Below are 22172 nucleotides of genomic sequence, written 5' to 3' on the forward strand. Positions count from 1 at the left end.
AAAACAAGAAAATATGCTTCATTGAAAAAGGACATGAGTTTGTGCTTATTATTTATCATTAAAAAAATCTATTGCAAAGGTTAAGGTTGATAATCAAACAATCTAATAAATAAATAACAAATATACATAAATAAAAAGGAAAACCTAATAATAAATACATTTCAGTCATGACAAATCTCAGGATAGTTTGACATGGTAACGGATGTCACGTGTTAATGTGAGACTTGCTATTGTTAATACATCCTCAGACAAGCAGCTGTGAGCATGTAAGACATGCATAGCACATAGCATACATGAAATTACCCACAGCAGATCTTTATGGGTGGAGCTGGGGGAGGTGGAGGTTTCTTATAGAGTGCTGCAAGACTTGCTTAAAGCAAAAACAGAAACAAACTATTTAAAAGTTGAGCAGTAAGCTCATTTGGTGGTAGAATCAGCAGAGGTCAGTCAGTTTGTGCCATTGCATTAAGAACAGCCTGTGCATGAGAACTGGGTTCTTTTGCTTGTGTTTTGTTTTTCTGTCTTTCTACAGGTTATCTTAAGGGGTTTTACCCCATTGTTTTAATTTTAGCATTACATTATAATATCATCCATATTTTTACTTAAAAATAAAAACCAATCCAATATATAGTTTACATTTAAGTCCTACTGACAGATGAATATCTGTGATCACTAAACAAATAATGGTGTGGACAAGTTAAAAGTTGAAATTTAATACACAGGGTTAGAGGGGTTTGTTCACATAATATACAGCAGGTATGAGCAATAGTAGTTGTGACGATTGCGGTTGTAAGCAACACTAATTATTTCCATCTCAGCCTTGAGTGTCAGTGGCATTTTGCAAGCATCTGGGAAACCATTAAAGGGGTAAATTTATGTTAAATTATGTTGATTAGGCTCTTTTTTTCTCTAAAAAGAAGATTTTTCGTAATGGAGTACAGGTGTTTTCTATGGCTAAATACACTCATGCAAGCCTACTTTGGATTTATATGTGTGTGTTTGTGAGAGAGAGAGATTACGCAAAGCTTACAGAGGACATCTCTGTGTGGTTCCTTCTAACAACGCAAATGTCTGTTTGAAGGAGCAGCACACCTGGTCCTCAATAAAGACCTATGTTAATTGCTTGAGCCAGACAGGCCTTTCATTAGTGTGGTCTCACTGTCTGAGCTCTTTCGGTCTCTCTCACAATCAATCCAATCAGTCCCAGGCATAAACATTCTTTTATTTCAGCTAATCTGGTCAACCCCCGATAAAAAGAGATGGTCAAGACACAGAAGATAGAAGAACCACCGTTAAAGACACAATATGAATGTTTAAATCCAGAGAAATAAGCCATTTTTAACTAGTGACACGACCGTGTCCATAGTGTTATTGTGTCGCCTGCCAATGATGTCACACAGCCTCGGTTTTTCTGGTTCTGTAGAAAACATGTAAACACCAAAGACGCATTTAATAAGTTCTCCCCGAGTCCCGTCGGATTGTGTCCACTGAGGGGATGACCACAACTCCCATAATTCCACACTCTGTTTATTTTGCATACTTATTTGCAAATTACATATTATCAACATGAAACAGCATTCACATATTGCTTTCATAATGTGACACCTTCTATTACAACTTGAGCTGTAATAAATATGACTTTCTATGAAAAGGTTAATACATAAGAACAATAATTTCCAAAACTGTTCCATCGCTTATTAATATTTGAAAAATGTTGTGTGGTGCAACCAAAGTAATGCAGTGAATTTAACATGCAGAAATTACATTCAGAGAGGCCTAAGCAGACCTCTATAACCATTTGTTATGGTCAGTATGTAATCAGGCTGTAAAATATATTGTGCAACTCCTCAAAAACATAATGATAGTTAAGAAAATATTGTATTTATATATTTATAATTATATAGCAAATTATATATAAATAATTTCTGAAACAAATAAATTAAAATCACAATTAATTATATGTATCCAATTGTTAGTTAGTTTGTTTTCTCCCAAATACTTACATGAAACCAACACAGACATTTGTTTGTCATCAATGTTGGGGAAAGTAACTTTCTGTGAAGCCTGTATTTATAATACATTATAAAAGTATACTTAAGGCATTGTAATGAATGCATAATTAATTATAAAAAACCTTATAATATGTTGTATCATTTCATGAATATTCATAAGAACAGTTTTACTATATTATAATATTTACTTATTTGTGGTCTTTTAAGAGAATGAAGATTTGTAACCCAATGAACACATTGCATCAACATTTACAATGGATTATATTACTCATAGTTGTGTTATAAATCTCATTTTTCTGATGCTACTTAAAGCGGTCAAAGACCACTTATAAGAAGTAATAATAATAATAATAAAAATAATACCTTTTTTATTTTTTTCTCAAACAGCTATAAGATCATATGAATGTGTAATGACACATTTGCTTTGAACTATTATTATTGTAATATTAGTTTGATTATTCTGATGGTACCTTGTAGACAGCTGTTGATAAGTAACTTTATCAACTAGTGGTCACTGGAGTATAAGTATATCTGCTACTGAAAATATATGCTAACACTTTATTTTGATGGTCAACCAACAGATAAATTGATTAGAAGTGTCTTTGCAAGTACATCAACTTATTAGATTCTACTATTCTTGAGCATACTAATACTGTAATGAAAGTTAGTTGGCATGTAATTGCAGAGTTGCTTAAAGTCGACTGATTAAGGGGACCATCAAAATAAAATCTAACCATATAAAACATTGCATTTTTTTTCAGTTGGAGTATTAAGCTCACATCAATGAATTAGCATTAGCTCCACAGAAACACTTAAATAACACTCAACATCTAACCCCTCACAAGCTCTAGTAAGATACTGTGCAGATCTTAAACAATGTGATATGATACAGTCCATTATACTGTAAATTAAGTAGATTTAATATGGTGTTCATTGGGTGTTATAAATAATCATACTCTTAAACTTATAACCACATCACATATACATAAGTATTATGATGCATTATATTTTTTGTTATGATTATTCATGAGTTGATATAACATGTTTTTTTATAATGCATTATGCATTTGTTATAATGCCTTCAGAATACACTTATAATGTATTATAAATACGGGCTTCATAGAAAGTGTTACCCTAACTTTTAAAAGTAATGAATTACAATATTGTGGCACTCCATGAAAAAGTAAATAACTATGTTACTTCATTACTTTTTATGGAAAGTAAAGCATTACGTCACTTTTTGTCACCTGAGTGTGTGCAGCCGCCTTAAAGGTCAAGTAAACATCTCAATGCATTCCAATGGATACTTATTTTTAAATCTATGCATATATGGACTAATATTAAGGAACATTTTGATTCTCCATTTTGATTTGGGGTTTCTGTACTTGTCTTTCTTACTTTTTTCAAGCGTTTAGGGAAGAAGAAAAGACAAGAAATCCTAGTAACTGATTAAATAGGGTTCAAGCATCCCTTATGCATGGCTACGGTTTAACATTAATAAGATACACAGTATACACTACTGTTCAAAATGTTGCACTGTAAACCTAACAGATTAATTTAACAAATGAAATAATTTCACTATACTCATATTGAAAAAATAATTGTATGCAAATGTAACTTTATCAGCATGCTGTGCTTCATAGTGTTAATGGAGAGCATATGTTAAAATAAGAGTTATTTTGTGTTTTTACACATGAATAATATAGGTGGAGTAATGGATGCAAAAAATATGTTTACATCGCCATCACATCAATAAATTATATGTGTGATTTTTTTGGGGGGAGAGGCGGCCAGATTAGTGCAGCCTTGACAAGCTTAATTTAAATAAAATAATATTTTTACAAAGACAATCATGTGGAAATATTTGAATTATTTTCATAATGAATCATACACAATATGATCAGCAATATGTATCATTAAAGTAAACCGTTTTAATTTCATGTAGCACTTAATCTGAGCTTTTCACAAGAAGAAAAATCTAAAATCACACACGGCACTTTGATAGCCTTCGGTAACAAAGTCATGTAGCCTTCGCGATCAACACACACTCCATGATATCAGTCCCCAGGGTGATGCATAACAGAATGGCTGTTTGTGACCGATTCAACGGAGCGTCTTTGCTAAACAAAAAAAGAGAGTGCATGTGGAGCCGCGGAGCATGTTCGTATATGGAATGACGGAGATCAGAGACAAAAACACATAGGTATAAACTGCATCACAGATATTCATAGAAGGGTCAGCATGCTATAGTGAGGCATTACAGACAGAGCTAATAGGGAGAGGATGGAATATGCACAGTGTGTGTAATAAATATTTAATGGAAGAGTAGTGTGATGCCCAGTTGCAGCCAAAGGCTCTGCTTCATGCCACTTACAGTGAGCACAACCCTTTCATCATCCACACACATGGAATCGCACACACACAAATCGCACATGGCTCTTCCAGTTGCAGTCTGACCTGAAAACCTGTCTGCATGCTGCTCTGGCTGTCTTTCTCAATTAAGAGCACTCTCACTCTCGATTGAGCACAAAATATTCTCCGGCTAGCTCTGTTACTGTCATCTTCTCTCTGTGCGTTATGCACTTCTTACCCTCCCCCAACCTTCTCCCATCATCACCTCCTGGCCTTTTTTTCTCCTCCTCTCCCTATGATTCCCCATCCCTCCTTCTCTTTCTCGCTCTCTGATGTCTTGTTTCCTGAGCTCAGCTATCTCTGAATCAGCAGAGGTTCTCAAGCAGGTCAGCAAAGTGAGGCATTACAATTACTGCCTACATCAGCCTTAAAACACATATGGATTTATTACTGTACTCGCATGGCGCTAATGCTGGGGAATCGGTGGAACTGAATTAGCCCGTCTCTTTCTTGACTTTCCAAAAGATGTGCCATTAATGTTTGCAGGAAGTAATTAGCAAGGCAGCATAGGGAAGGCATGCCGGCATCTGGCCATGGCCTCGGCTCCGATCGTGTCGCTGTCAGTCTAGACCTGCTTTGGAGAGAGTGATCAACTGCACAGCCTTGTGGCAGTGCTGCTGGGAAGAATATGAGAGAGGGAGAGAGAAGTGGGGAGTAACAGTGCTGGAGGGCCAGCTCTCTCTCTGATTACTGAGCTTATTACTGCGAGGAACTAGACTTGCTTATAAGCCGTGAATCCTACAATAGAGGTGCTTTTTTATGCTGTGGTATATGATGTAGTACTTAAAGTATATGGAAAGCAAATTCACAATGATATAAAATATGTCATTATTTTTATTTTTATTTTGTTTATATGTTATATGTTTATATGTTACAATGATGTTAAAATTAAATTTTCTGATTTGTGAATACTTTTTTTTTTTTTTATGCACTGCTAAAACACTGCTGTTCACTTTCCGAAGTTGTAGTGATTCTTTCTTTTCCAAGAAAGAATGTGAAACAAATTGGTTATATAATTTTCATTTTTTATATTTTGAAATATAATTGAAATAGATTTTTTACACTAAGCAATATCGAATAGCATATTGAATAACACTTTTTTTTTTCAATATTTTTCAATATAGCCCTAATTATTACATTATAATAGATTAAAAAACACCTAAATAATAGAAATAACTGCATGAAGCAGCCTTAAATTTGGATACTTGAATCACATTTTATTTAAGCCATGACATTTAACTGGATAAAGAATATAAAAAAAAAGCCCCGTTCACACTGCACGTCGGACCCGCAATATTTCCGGAACATTGCCGGGTCGCCTTCTGTGTGAAAGCAACCACGTCCCGGGATCGATTACCGAATTGAACCCGGGTCGGGGACCTAGTAACATTACGGGGTTCGACCCGGGATGAGCGCTGTGTGAACAAAAGCCAGATCTAATTCCGTGTCGAAGTCATGACGCACGTTATCGCGCGACTCTTTTACCGGCTGTTTTGAAGGAAGATCAACGTTCGCGACGAAAACATATGTGCAAACTGTAATGAAGCAGAGATCAGTTAGTTCCTCACTTTCCGCGCTGACCCCAGATCGTTTGCTTGCTTCAGTTAAAGTATAACGTGCCTAGCGTTTTCGACTCGTACATTACACGTCACGCGCTGATGTCACGTGTCGTTACAGGATCTTCAAGGGTTGTGTGTGAAAGCACGCACAAACACAAGTTTCTTTAGATTATTAAAATGTTTAAAAATGTTTAAGGAGTTGCTGAAGCATCGTTAAACACAACATTTTTTTATTAAAAGCAAAACACACAACAGTTTTTGAAATTGACCTTGAAAGTTCAAGGGAATCAGATGAACTCCTGCAAGAACTACTTCAAGCAGCAGAGAATATAAATTTAACCGCTGACAAAAAGTAAATGCTGCATAAGCAGGTTGGAGCAGAGGGCTAAAATTAGGCACAATCACTGGAGGGCACAACTTTTGCCAATCGTTGGCAGCTGACCAGCCAGAAAACAGTAGTGCAGCCACAGAACAGCTAGACAAACTTCGCCAAATTTTTCCTTCCGAGCACTACTTTCTTTTAATGCTGCAGACCAGGGGTTGTCGGCAACACAAGCTGTAGCTCCTAAAACTCACTTCTTAATGGCAGATCTTCCCCTGCTTATAAAGGAATAATGAGGGAGTCTGTATGGTGCATGGTCCCCTGTGGAAGAGAAGCTCTCAGCACTCACAGTAAATAGTCTGTTCAGACTAGAGATGATAAGTTTGATGTCTGTCTCATGCAGATGGTTCCATTCTTAAACAATGCAGGTCAGCGTGGTTAATTGCTACTGAGAAGACCGGAGGTGAGGTTACATGAGCATTTCTGTTGGAGGTGAGTTAGTGTTTTTGTGACAGGACTGACTGACGAGCGAGCGAGCGAGTAGAGGGCAATGACTCGCGGCAGGAGAATAATGCCTGTAAGGGCTGGGGGAGGTTCGTTATCAGGCAGATCCCCCCACCCCCATATTCGCACACACACTTGTGTGCACACTTACACACACTCTATGAAAACAGAGTAGCAGTCTTACCCCTTCCCGAAGGCACCTCATTAACACGGTGTAGGCGGCAGCAGGAACAACCCACAATCCTCCTGGGCGCTCTTTCTTCTCTTCCTGCAGGGGAAGGAAAAAGAGTATGTGTGTGTGAGCGAGAAAGAGAGAACTGTTACGGAGACTCATTGGGGGAACAATTAAAAGCAGCAAGATGAAGCCACCATCATAACGAGGCTAAATAAATAAAGTCCTGTGACAGTAAATAAGACAAGAGGCTCGCTGGTTCAGGCAGGTAAAGGAAACACAGCTCAAGTGATAAGCAATGATAGTGTCAATTAGAGGGAAAAGCAGGGAATGCTGCGAAGCAACATCCTTCTCTCATTTAACTTCTAATGCTTGCGTTCAGCACAGCATTGAGACTGATCGTAAACATCAACAGCAGCCCGTGAGCTAAAGCTTCATACAAGTCAAGGCCTGATTTGGATTTCTGTTCATATGTAGTCGCATTATGCAACATGCAATAGGCTGCTAAAAATTTTAGGATTTTTTTACTCCTATCTAAATTAGTTAAAACATTTAAATACATGTGCCAACAGCTTTATAACTCAAAACAGTGATTCTAATTTATTGAAGCACCACTATCACAAATTAACTGAAAGTTATTAATATTTACAATGGAGCAAAAATATGCATCCACCGTAAAATTAATATGATCATGAAAGTAACAGTGTCAAAGAGTTAATTTTTTTGTTTGTTTATTTTTGATTTATGTATTTATTTATATTTATATATTTAGAATTCCATTTAATTTTACAATTTAAACTATTTGTATGAAATGCATACATGCACTCAAGGCTAAGGTTCCAGGATTCATCCTGTGAAAAATAGGAAAAAAACAAAAACAAATCAAAGCAAGCATCTATCCACAAACCTAACAAATATATTAATTCATATTGTGGTAGATGTAGCATCTGCTTAGGATCACGTATGATCGTTGGGGCTTTATGTCTTAGAAATTCCTTTTAGCCTTTTGACATTTGCATACAAAGCACAGACATCAAGATGATGTTAACCTGTTAGCCAGCACCTCCCATTATGGGACTCACAGCTGAAAGTGTCCTACCTTAAACTTACTTAACTAACTTAAAATTGTAACAGTAATGTGTGTATGTTTGTGTCTATCCCGATGTTGCATGTTCCCCTGTAGTGTAATTTAATAAACATCCATATGTATTCACACCTGGTTGTATGTGTTTGCTGCTCACAGGAAGAGGTCACTTTAACATTCCGGTTTTGTTACATGCTCTGGGAGCAATGTATTAGTAGTAAAATCATTTTTTGTTGCCAGAGAAATAATTTTACTTAGAGTCAATAGATGATTAACACTGTCCATCCTGCAGACGAACAAATAATTTTATTGTACTATTAATACTATAATGCTACAAATAATTCCTGAAGATAAATATATATTTAATAATAACCTGTTATGATTATGTTCATCTCACTTTGAGCTAATTTACTACACATACGTAGGGGTGAAGTCAACAAATAAATCATGGCACATGTGAACATGAACAGAGTCGTGTTGGGCGATGTCTTCAAATTTGGCATCGGAGGAAGTCTACAGTGAAACATCGCCAATGGACGATGAAATGGGTGGGGTCGTGTGGTTGGGGGGCGGTTGGAGCTAGGGGGTTGCCTGAAACTTGAGTCCTTATAAGGGAAAACAAATAACATTCCTAACACCGTGTCTACACAAGATGCGAGCGGTGTGGTGCGCCGCGACAAAATACTATAGAACCACTGATCTATAATAGAGATTAATTATACATAGACACCACATGCATGACACCACAAATCCCTGGCAGTAAACTGCTGCCGTGTTCTATTTATGACGTGCTGACACAAATTTCAAAAGATGTTCATTGGTCACTTTGTCACATCCTGTGTAGACAGTCTTTAGCTGATGAGGCATGGCGCCACAGGTCCGTTGTAGACACGGTGACCCAAAGATGACTGAGGATGATGGCGAATTATTTGCAGATCCTCAGTACCACTGACAAACATATAATCTTATAAACTGTGTGGTAAGTAACGTTACTGCCGCTCCATAGTATAAACAGAGTAGGTGCAATCGCGAATCTCGAAACTGATAGTGAAACTAAAAAGTGATTGCGCATTCAATAAGGGGGTGGGGAGTGGATCACGATGTCAGCGCAACATCGTGATGTCTATCAGCCATCGGTGATGGATGATGGCATTGTCTATCGGCCCAACCCATGAATAGAGAAATAAAGAATAAATGACAAATATGTCATTACAGTTTGTTGATAAAGTGTTTGGCCATCTTCCTTGGTTAACAGTAATTGCAAAAGTGGCAAAAAACTCCTTGTTTACAGATAGCACTTTGGGCGCTATCATACATCCGGAGCATTGCTATTTTGAGGAACTGAAAATAGACTTCGCCATAGACCAACTCAAACCTGGTCTTAAGTCTGGCGTAAAATGTTTTCTTTGTTATTTAAAGAGCACATTAGTAATATGCACCTACAGGTGGGTGCACAGCATGCACACAATTTCCTTATTACACACAAAGTTAGGCATGGGACGATTACCGGTTTCAAAACCACTAATATTTTCCATTATACCGCTCGTGCTGTATGCACTATTTTCTATGTCTCCTAAACGACTGAGAGAGTAGGAATCCCTCAGGCTGAGTGCAGTGTAGATAGTAACACTGACCCCTCCTCCTCCTGTTGGTGCGAGTGAATGGTCAGTCACGTGTGTGTGTGTAGGATGACCGAACTTAAGGCCTGGGTAAACATCACATTCAGTGTTCCTTTCAGTCTCGCGCACAGCCGCGTCTGCACTCTGCACAGCTTTCAAAATTATAATCAACCGCAGATGAGTGCGGACGGAGCTCGACACATGCGCAGCACCACGGGGTGTATGAATGTGTTTCTGAGGAGAGCTGACCGTCTTCTGAAAGGTTTACGTGGTATTTTCTTTTCATCTGGTCATGAGTGTTTCTGTGCAGCCAACTTTGTTTACATCGGTAACTAAGGAAATGCTGTAGCTGGTCTGTAGCTGGTGTTCCAGAGGCACCTCCTGCTGTCAGAGAGTGAATGTGCATCTCTTTCAGAGATTCTGCTGTTTTGTTTCATTCAGGCATTTAGTATTCTTTCACAAAACTTGTCAGAACATTTAGTTTTTGCTTCAAATTGGGTTATTAAATTAAATTATGTGTATGATTATTATATAACTAAATGGTATGAAATTATATAAAATGATATGTAGATGAATTATATAATTAAAATATAACTATAATTACAGATTTAGGTTAAATAAAGATTTATAATTATCAGACTTATAATTATCATTATTATTTTAAGGTATTTTAAGGTAATTACATTCTGCCATGTTAGTAGCGAACCCACCATGGCACGAGCGCAACTGGCTTTTAAAGGGAATGGGAGATGAGACGAGAGAGATGTGGTTTATTGCATGTTATGCCCAAAAAACACCCATTAGTCATTAAAGCCCTGGACACACCAAGCCGAAGTTCGGTCATTTGCCATTGTCGGGCCGACAGCAAGCGACAGTCGGGCTAGTTTGTTTGGAGTGTTCAACTCGTCAGCTCACATCGGCGCCAGTTTACCCGATTCAACATGCGTCCGGGAAGTCTGGGCCATCAGGGCCGTAGGCGAGAGTGAGAGCTCTGATTGGATGTTCAGTTTAGCGAATGAGTCAGTGTCGAGAATTAAAGCAAAAGTGATGAAAACAAGCATGTGAATGAAGGCAGTAAAGACAGAAGGCTGTTTGTGATCTTTCCCAGTCATTCTAATACTGGGAATACTCTGTATTCATAACAACATGAGCCGCTTAAAATGATTAAAGTCATCAACGTTACTGATATTCAAAATGTTAAGCAAGCGCCGTTTTGTTTACATTTAGTATATCTGCGTTTATCTCGTATCTTTGTTTTCGGTTTTTCATTTTAAATGACATATTTACTATTAATAGCTGCTGATATGAACGGCTCTTTCCTCTTAAACATATGCAGAACACATGAGTTAGATTGCCGTCGGCTGTGCGTTGTGTTCCAGCGCAGCTTTTTGGTCCGACGCTGCGATAACACCGTCGGCTTTCGTTGCGCTAGTTCTTTGAAGTCTGCTTTGTGAGTCCCTGCCTTAAGAGAATAGGGACAACCCATATAGACCATGCGTCTGGGTGTGCCGACCATTTTCCTGTCATTAAAATAGCAAAAGCGGATTAGGAATATGCACTGAGTGCACTTGCGCTGCGCGCTTTACACCATGCACTTAGATTGTTAAAATAGGGCCCCTATTTTTATTGCAGATAATTTATCATCCATTTATTATATTATTTCTGCCTGTGCTCACTATACAGAAATATGAAATGGAATACTGGAAACTGAGAGTGAACAATGTTAAAAAACTAATATTTTATGGTTGTGTTTTACTGAATGACAGGCTGAAGGAAAAACAAAGTTAGAGCGTGGCTGATCTTGCATCACTTCCATTCATTATGTCACACAGCCATAGTTTTCCACCCAGACTGCCATTGACATTCAATATGTCAACACACCTATTGCTCGCATTACACAAGAACTGAGAAGCAGAGAAAAGTGATTAGATAAAGCCGATCAAGGCCACAGTGTCCCTCTCGCCCTCGCCCTCCCCTCAAAGCTAATGTGATCAATAAAAGCTGTATGCTGTGGTATTGCGTGACCCTGAAAAGCACAACCGTACAGAAGGTTCACACTTATATAGGCCCAACAAAGCATGTTATCAGCTAACCTCGGCTCCCTTACAGCGATCAATACAGCAATCAGATTAAGGTGACCAGATGTCTACAACACAAATTTTGGTGAAAATTGTCTTAAAAGGGTCATCTCATTACACCAGTTGTAATGAGGTAAAATGGTGCGGAGCCATTTATGGACTCCAGAGGCTGTGCATCATTACACTTTTAGACCTCATTGACAGGCTGCTGTACATGTGCGATGCTGAAAATCCCCAAACACTGACTTTGACCAAAGCAGTGTGTTATAGCAGGCAAATGAGATGTTACCTTGACAGACAGTAAAGGTAACATGAGTAAATGCAAAATAAGGAAAGCATAAAGTTTTCAGCTGTGATCTTTACGGTGCTAAGATTCTGTCAAAGTTTGGACATGATGCACAGGTGGTACTCATGTTGAGGTTAATGAGGTCTGAGAGGTTGTATGAATCTCTCCTCATAAGGGAGATTTTTAAATATCATGGCATACTCAGAGGACAAATATTGCCTGTAAGACATATATGAGAAGCAAATTGAGCTGTATAAAAATTTCAGGCTGTTGAACATACTGATCTTTTCTTGAGGTCGCAAACCCATGACTTGTCCCCCTAGAAGCCAAAGTGGAAGTTGTGCACTGCTCAATATTTACATCACAATAAAAGACAGTCTACTTCATTTTGTCTCCTCCTAAAATTCAATCAGTCACTAATTGGACCCGTGTGAATATTGATATGATATGCAAGATATACTGTAAGTGATTTTTTAATTAGAGGAGCTTAGAAGAGCATTTTTTTAGGGAGAAAAAAGATTTTAAATAACATAACAACAACAACATTTTTTTGTTTATATATATATATATATATATATATATATACACACACACACACATACATAAATTATATATATATTTTCTCTTGTGGACTATATGAAAATTAATTTTTTTGTGAAATAACATGCATTTTGTCTGATCTCTCTTATTTTAGTAAAATTATTTATTTAATTTTGTTATACCTGTGTAGCAATCAGATAGAGCAGCTCCCCCATGGGTGGAATCAAGCATTGCTTCAATTTGCTGCTCCTGAAGTTTTCCCGGATCAGCTCTGTGAACATAGCAACTGCCTGAAGAATAAACCAAAAACAAATAGCCAGTGAATACACTGAATTAATTTATAGTGCTTATAAGTCAGTGTATAGTTTCCCCAAAACATTCACCTTTGCAAGTAAGCACATACAGTATGAGCTGTCAGTTATCATACTAGATGTGTTCTATGTATGTGCGTTGATCAATGAAATCAATAAAATCTAAGTAATTCAAAGTGATCGTGTCTCTTCAGATGTCATTAATGAAACCACTTGATTCAAATGGATTATTACAAAGCTTTATGAACTTTTTGGGGGTTGAAAATTCTTGTGGTGCAAACTTTCAATGGACAGAAAAAAAGAGAGAACATAAAACATCTCCATTTATTCCAACAATTTAAGAAAAACTGGTTTTAATATGACACAGGGGTAAGCTTTGCTTGCTGTTTCCTAAAATGACACAGGAATTTTTTTATATTGAAAAGAGGCAAATGTCTTACTATAGAGCATATGGTTAGATGTCATTAGTTCAGGATGACTCATCAATACAATTGGTCTGTTTCCCTGCTGTTTTTGGTCGGTGTTTATAAATGTGTGTCTCATCCACGGATCTCTGGCCTTAACCATTAGCATTGTATTATCTTCTGTCTCTCTGAGTGCTCAAATTAGTAAGTATATATGCTTCTCTCTCTGCAGTTGTTCTCTAAGTAGGGTGCTATGCAAATGCCCTGTGTAGCACTTTTGGCCCTGTGACGGTTAAAGTCTTGTAAGTGATGATTTTTCAGGGAACAGCTGTTGGCAGCAATGTTTTGATGAGTCTTGGCAGCGAGAGTAGTGCAGTGATGATTCCTGTTACACAGGAAGTAACAAACAAGGCTAAGCTGTCTTATTCAGCCACACATGCAAAGTAATTCCTTCTTTAGAACGTATCATTACCATCAACAAACACACACACAAATTACTTTCTAGAGCATGCTGCCATTATCCACATGCACATAAACACACATACACATGCTATCCTGCTTTAGAAAACATAATTGTTGACACACACACAAACACAAACACACACACACACACACACACACACACACACACACACACACACACACACATAGCATGTTTCAAGCTGGGTATTAAAAGGTTTAAGCTTTAGAGATGTGGCATGCTGGAGAAGACCGTGGAGCAATCCTCTGTCCTGAAATAAGGAATGGGATTTTAAGCTAAGAATCCAGGAACTCAAGACTGAAGGGACGGAGCCACATTCTACCTGAGGTCTAGTTGGCTCATTATCAAAGATGTGTATAAAGCATAATTAATGCTGCACTGTGCCACCGTAGAGCAAACCTATCATTAATACAAAGCTAATCCAAAACTCGCTCTCTTGTAGTTTTATGTTTATTCTCATTGTTCTAGTGATAATTTGCACTTTATATGGTTTTATGTTTAAGGAACAGCTGTATCTGTGTATATAAAATAGGTGCTTCCAGAAGTCATAGATCCTCTTCTGACTATTATTAATTTCTCATTGTCATTAGGATATGTCCCCAAAACCTTCAAACTGGCTGTTATTAAGCCTCTCATCAAAAAAACACAACTTGACCCCAAATAACTAGTTAATTATAGACCAATCTCGAATCTCTCTTTTCTGTCCAACATACTAGAAAAGGTGGTATCCTCACAATTATATTAGTTGGATTTCCAGTCAGGATTTAGACCGTATCATAGTACTGAGACTGCTCTCCTTAGAGTTACAAATGACCTGCTCTTATCATCTGATTGTGGTTGTATCTCTCTATTAGTTTTATTGGATCTTAGTGCTGCGTTTGACACAATTGACCACAACATTCTTTTGCATAGACTTGAACACTTTGTTGGCATTAATGGAAGTGCATTAGCATGTTTTAAATCGTACCTATATGACCGTCATCAGTTTGTAGCAGTGAATGAAGATGTATCATATCGATCACAAGTGCAGTATGGAGTACCTCAAGGCTCAGTACTAGGGCCGCTACTCTTTAGGCTTTATATGTTACCCTTGGGAGATATCATCAGAAAACATGGTGTTAGCTTTCACTGTTATGCTGATGATACTCAGCTCTAGATTTCTTCGCGGCCAGGTGAAACACACCAATTTGAAAAACGAATGGAATGCAAAGTCGATATAAAAAACTGGATGACGAGTAATTTCTTACTGCTAAATTCTGAAAAAACAGAGGGGTTAATTATAGGACCTAAAAACTCTGCATGTAATAACCTAGAACACTGTCTAAGACTTGATGGCTGCTCTGTCAATTCTTCGTCATCAGTTAGGAACCCAGGTATGCTATTTGATCACAATCTTTCCTTGGAAAGCCACATTTCTAGCATTTGTAAAACTGCATTTTTCCATCTCAAAAATATATCTAAATAAGGGCCTATGCTCTCAATGTCAAATGCAGGAATGTTAATCCATGCATTTATGAACTCAAAGTTAGATTATTGTAATGCTTTATTGGGTGGTTGTTCTGCACGCTTAGTGAACAAACTACAGCCAGTCCAAAATGCAGCAGCAAGAGATCTTACTAGAACAAGGAAGTATGACCATATTAGCCCGGTCCTGTCAACACTGCACTGGCTCCCTATGAAACATCATATAGATTTTAAAATATTGCTTATTATTTATAAAGCCCTGAGTGGTTTAGCACCTCAGTATTTGAATGAGCTTCTTTTGCATTATAATCCTCTACGTCTGCTACGTTCTCAAAACTCAGGTAATTTGATAATACCTAGATCAACTGCGGGCGTCAGATCCTTTTCCTATTTGGTGCTTAAACTCTGGAATAACCTACCTAACATTGTTCGGGAGGCAGACACACTCTTGCAGTTTAAATCTAGATTAAAGACCCATCTCTTTAACCTTGCTTACACTTAACATACTAATATGCTTTTAATATCCAAATCCGAAAATATCCAAAAAGGATTTTTAGGCTCCATTAAATAGGTAAACCGGAACCAAGAACACTTCCCATTACCACCCGATGTACTTGCCACATCATTAGAAGAATGGCATCTACGCTAATATTTGTCTGTTTCTCTCTTATTCCGAGGACACCGTAGCCACCAGATCAAGTCTGTATCCAGATCAGAGGGTCACTGCAGTCACCCGGATCCAGTACGTATCCAGACCAGATGGTTGATCAGCATCTAGAAAGGACCTCTACATCCTCTGAAAGACAGCGGAGACCAGGACAACTAGAGCCCCAGATACAGATCCCCTGTAAAGACCTTGTCTCAGATGACCACCAGGACAAGACCACAGGAAACAGATGATTCTTCTGCACAATCTGACTTTGCTGCAGCCTGGAATTGAACTACTGGTTTTGTCTGGTCAGAGTAGAACTGGCCCCCCAACTGAGCCTGGTTTCTCCCAAGGTTTTTTTCTCCATTCTTTCACCGATGGAGTTTCGGTTCCTTGCAGCTGTCGCCTCTGGCTTGCTTAGTTGGGGTCACTTCATCTACAGCGATATTGTTGGCTTGATTGCAAATAAATGCACAGACACTATTTAAACTGAACAGAGATGACATCACTGAATTCAATGATGAACTGCCTTTAACTGTCATTTTGCATTATTGATGCACTGTTTTCCTAATGAATGTTGTTCAGTTGCTTTGACGCAATGTATTTTGTTTAAAGCGCTAAATAAATAAAGGTGACTTGACTAGACTATAACGGCAGTCCATTTGCTCTGATCAACTTTATGGTAAAACACCTGTGTTTGATGTCAAGGCTGCAGGATTCAGTTTGCCCATCGTCCTCCGCATTTTGACAGTGTGGTCTCCACTTTCGTGAAACCGGAATGAGCGCATTTGTTGACACAGGAATTGCAAGCTTAGCTGTACTAAGGGTCCACAGAACATGTTGCCCAACCAGACTGAGAGTCAGACTACTACAGCTGGTAATTTCTGGTTCCCAAGAAAGATGGGGGGGTTACATCCAATTTTAGATCTTCGCGGGTTGAAATGCTACCTCTGAACATACAAGTTCAAAATGCTGTCAATCAAAAGGATTGTTTCTCAGTTCTAATCAGGGGATTGGTTTGTGACAATCAATCTCAAGGACGCATACTATCACATATTAATTTTGCCTCAACACAGGAAGTTCCTGAGGTTTGCTTTCAGGGCGAAGCTTACCAGTATTGGGTTCTTCCATTCAGCTTAGCCTTGTCATCCCACACATACACACAAAATGCACAGATGCATCACTGGCTCCTCTGTGACTCCAGGGAATCCTCATTTTAAACTACATAGATGAATGGCTGACTTTGGCCCAGTCTCAACAGCTTGCGCTTCAACATCGGGATGTCGTCCTAGCTCACCTCCAATCTCTAGGGTTGAGAACTCAATGCCAAGAAAAACGTTCTCTCTCCTGCCCAGACAATTAATTTTAAAGTGAAAGTGATGTGATATACAGCCAGGTATGGTGGCCCATACTTTGAATTTGTATTCTGCATTAAACCCATCCAAAGTGCAGACACAGCAGAGAACACACACACCGTGAACACACACCCGGAGCAGTGAGCAGCCATTTATGCTTCAACACCGGGGAGCAGTTGGGGGTTCGGTGCCTTGCTCAAGGGCACCTCAGTCATGGTATTGAGGGAGGAGAGGATGCTGTACATTTACTCCCCCTACCTACAATTCCTGCCGGCTTTTGGATTACGAGGCCGAATCTGTGCATCCTTAGATGGCCGTCCAGCCAATAGGATCTGGAGAGGTCATCTTCTAGACTGGCACATCAACTACCTTGAAATGATAGCTGTATTTCAGGCCTTGGAATACCTCCTCCAGCATTTAAGGGGCTACCATGTCCTAGAGCGGGTGGACAACACTGCAGTAGTCTTTTAAATAAGAAGCCAGAGCAGACTGCATTCACGCCTCCTGAACAGGCTAGCTCAGCAGTTTCTGCTTTGGGCAATGGACAAGTTCCTGTCCCTCAGGGCGATTTACATTCCAGGGCATATGAATGTGGCACCCCAATCTAGTCAGTAACATTTTGGTAAGATTATATGAAGCAGAGATGGTCCTCTTTGCTTCACAGGAGAATGTACTTTTTTCTTCTCTTTTTTAGTCTTCCTTCTCACCCGGGACTCTACGCAATGGCCTATATGTGGCCCAGGCTGTGTATTTGCACATATCCCCAATGGCTCTGCTCCTGGGTGTCCTGATCTAGGTCTCCCAGCCGGCATAGAACAGACTATTTTAAGTGCTATGGCTCCCTCTACAAGAAAAATGTAAGACCTTAGATTGATATTCTGAACTGAGGAAGTATGTAATATAACAATCAAAACTGTGACCAGGAAGACAAAAAATAAGATGTCTACTGATATAAATCTATATTTGATCTCTGTTGGATAAAACGACAGGACTTCTGTAATGACTTGTATATTATTATTACGTAAACTTCATACAGTAAGTTCAATTACTAAGAGAGAAACATTCTAGAATCTCTTTTAGTGAGCAGCTCTACATTAGTTAAAACTGCCCAATTATCAGCCAGCATATTTTGTTTTTGACTAATTAAAAAAATAACAATAATAATAATGTAAATCATTTAAACTTACATTAAGAGTTTTCCAACTTAAATAATATCTTGACTTCGTAGACCTTGGATGAAAATAGTGGCACACCAAAAACCATATTTAAAATGCATAATCCTAACGATGATATCGACAGTGCGAGACAAAGGACACATGAAGTGGGAGTAACCATAGAGGACGTATTGTGAGATGTAGATCTGATCAGCTGAAGCTCAGAGAATCAATATTATTCCCTGAGTCAGTCAAACAAATGTAGTCAAACTGTGTCTTAGATGTCCAGGGGGCAGAGCGAGGGAGAAACAGAGTGCCCTTGATACTCTCTCACTAGTTTCCAATCACACCGATACTCTTGTGTGCCACTTAAAATTAAACTCTGAAATATTCACTCCCTCCGGCAACAAGGCGCTGCAGATGGCGATACCTTTATGCACTGACAGAATCTGGATTTTTAATAAATTTCTCTATGAAATATATATGGCAGAACTAACTTTAAAATGACTTTCCAGAAAATGGTTTACCATCAAATAAATAAAAAAGAGAAAAAAAAAATGAAACCGGCTCATCCCTGTGGTACCTACTTCAGATGGCTCCGCTGTAATTCTTAGGAGTGTGTAATGGGATTGGTCAGGGGAAACACCGTCAGGCTCTTCTGAGAGTAACTGTGAATTTAGGCTAGGGGCACGGGGATTGCCAGTGCCAAGGACAATGATTAATTTACCACTTCATTAGACTAGTGTTCAAGTATTCATGGTGAAAAACAGGCACATGGGGTTTGGAGGAGGATTAGAGAGCTAGCTAACTGAACATCAGAGGGAGAAGGACCAAGTTCTCAAAAAACAAACAAAAAAAGGAATTTAAATTATTCAGAGAGAAGACTTTTCTGCTCTACCTGTAATTCTGTAATTTCCTTCCTCCTGCATCAAGCCCCTGTGTGACATTTCTATTTATAGAGGCTTTTACGGTTGCCATGACAACGAATTAGCCCAAGTTTCTTTTAGATGATGGATACTGCCAATGGGTGAAACTTACCTATGGAGGATGTTCTTACTGCAAACCTTCCTGCTTGCACAAACAACGCTCATTACAGCTCAAAATCCTTATTGTGACTTTCAATTTATATAAACTCAAGAAATAATGTTAAGGCTGGAGTACTCTACACAACTTTTTGCTTGACTTTTGCCATGATTTGCAGTCCCAATAGACCAGTTTCACAGAATATCACTTGTAGCAGACTCTGATTTTTTAGTTTATTGAAATCAAATATGCTTGCCGACATGTACTTATACTATGAAAGGCTCAATGCACAGATCTGATTTTCTGATTATATCTTATTGTTGTCTCACCTGTTTAAATTCACTTAAAGGTGCTTTAGGGAACTTTTGTAAAAATATTAAACCTGTCATTATGTCCTGACAGTAGAATATGAGACAGATAATCTGTGAAAAAAATCAAGCTCCTCTGGCTCCTCCCAGTGGTCCTATTGCCATTTGCAGAAATTCATCCGCTCCCGGTAAAAAATAACCAATCAGAGCTGCGGTCCATAACTTTGTTTGTGTTCAAAATGTAGAAAAATGTATATAATAGGCGAGTACACCATGAATCCATTTTCCAAACCGTGTTTTTGGCTTGTCCTGAATCACTAGGGTGCACCTATAATAAGTGTTTATATTCGGACTATTTTAGATTGCTTCTGGGGTACCGTGGCGGAGTAACCCAGTACCTTTGTGATTCTTCATAGACATAAACAGAGAGAAGTAGTTCCGGCTACGATGTTCTTCCGCAAGATGCAAGCAGTTCTGTTTATTAACCTCTAGAGTGTCAAAAGTTCCCTACTGCAGCTTTAAGACCAGGCTTGTGTCCAGTTTTCGTGTTTATATTAATTCCTGCCCGAACTAGAATGATTCCATTGGTAATGGCTTTTAGGGACCTGGTTAACCCTTGGGTTTGAAACTTTGTAGAATTTATATAAAGTCAAAGAATCTAATGGTTCGCTGACTTTAAATGCACATCAGATGTTATTATGCCAATTATACAATGATCTCTTGCTAGCATGGACAATTTAACGCTGTTGTTTACTTAGAATAAAATTTGACTGAAGGGATGAAACAAACATATAATTCAGTTATAAATAGTTTAAATAACGTAGTAAAATTAAATTTATTTGAATGAATCTTATTTCAAAAACAGCGACATTAACCCCTGGTGACCAAAAATAATCAGTGAAGCCATTTTGTTTATAAAATTCACAGAGGTCAGTGTCTCAAAGCAAGTTTCTGTGCTCCTGATTGTTTCTGTGTGTGCACAATCTCTTGCATGAGGAATAATGTACATTCAGCCAGTTTTTATAACAGAATAAACCCCAACAAGGGGATCACCCTAAAGTGGTTCAGAATGGTTTCCTGAAGAGGTTTATTTTGCAATAACAACCGGCTAAATGTACATTCTCCCATTTATTACATAGCTAGTTCCCGCATAAATAAATAATTGGACACAAAACAATGATTGGAGTTAAAATAATTTATTAGCTCACTAAAAACAAAACTTGCGGGGTAAAAATGGTTCCTAGCAAGTGTCTTTTATTCAAGATGATTGATCAACCATTAAATAAACTTAAAATTAGGCCATGTTTGTAAATTAATCCACGGTCAAATTAAGTGACAAGGCATTGATCTTCTTCTTTGGAGACAGTGTTTAACCACACTATTACGTCATAAAGTGGCACATTCCACAACCTGTCGTTTTGGCATACTGGCTTCAATTTAAGCCGCTTTTAGACTAACGAGAAAGTTTTGAGTTCTGAAACTTACAGAATGTTTTTTTTTTTTTTATAGTACAATGACCTCTTCTCTGTCAAAAGATCAACAGAATTTAGATTTCTCAGTTCATGACCCCTTTAAGGAATACGTTTGTATGAAGCAAGAGAGCGAGTTTGTTATGTGATGCCAGAAAGATGAAAGAAGTGCCATCTTAAGAGGAGCAATATGTTTGTTTGTTTTTTCAGCATTGCTATTGACCTGACTGTTATCAGGGAATAAGACACCTCAGAATAGTCAGTCGTAACAATCAGAATGAAATATTCCAGAGAGTCGGGTAATAAATCTGTATAAAGTCTCTGCCCAGATAAAAAAAAAAAAAAAAAGACAATACATAATACAACATATATTAAACTTTTTTTTTTTAAATTTGAAGGTATATGCGTCACCCTAATATATGAATGTTTTAATGTATTGTAGGTCAGATGTCCAGATATTGGATATGCATCTTTTTTTAAATAACATGGATCTTGTGCAGTTTTTTTGTTTGGGTTGCTCATATTTGCGCAGATCTGAATTTTTTGTGCTATTTTAACAGCAGGCTTTGATATTTTGAGCCGATTTAGAACATATACTCCTTTTATATGTCATGCGTCCCCTAAGTTTATGTTTGAAACAACATGAAAATCTGTAGTATGTAATCCTCAGCCATTTAGTATATGATGCCCAGTTTTCTTCTGTGCCCATTTATAAAATCTGCTACGATTTAAAAAATTGTGTAGTGTATTCCAGCCTTTAGCTCAAAAATATTATCTAGGAAGGCCCTCTAGAGTCTATAATAACCATAAGAAAGCAGCTCTGCTTTTCTCTTGCACTAAAAGAAATCACCATGACAAGATCAGCCGCTCAGACACGGAACCCCCACAGAGAGAGTCAGTCTCTCTGAGCACTTCTTCAATACCGACCCACTGAGCCCAGAAAAGTGAGAAAGAAATAGCCGCCGA

At 38.1% G+C, this 22172-nt stretch overlaps 1 protein-coding gene across 1 annotated transcript in view; it reads right to left on the reverse strand.

Moving 5' to 3' along the window:
- The window catches only part of LOC113060092 (serine/threonine-protein kinase ULK4), a 199219-nt gene that overhangs the window by 161692 nt on the left and 15355 nt on the right, over positions 1-22172 (reverse strand). Inside the window, exons 18-19 of the mRNA XM_026228913.1 lie at positions 12771-12878; positions 6994-7077 (exon numbers count right to left, since the gene is read on the reverse strand). Coding sequence (XP_026084698.1) covers positions 6994-7077; positions 12771-12878 — 192 coding nt within the window. The remainder of the gene's footprint in view (positions 1-6993; positions 7078-12770; positions 12879-22172) is intronic.

This window comes from Carassius auratus, chromosome 41 (assembly GCF_003368295.1).
Source record: "Carassius auratus strain Wakin chromosome 41, ASM336829v1, whole genome shotgun sequence".
In the NCBI taxonomy this organism is placed as follows: domain Eukaryota; kingdom Metazoa; phylum Chordata; class Actinopteri; order Cypriniformes; family Cyprinidae; genus Carassius; species Carassius auratus.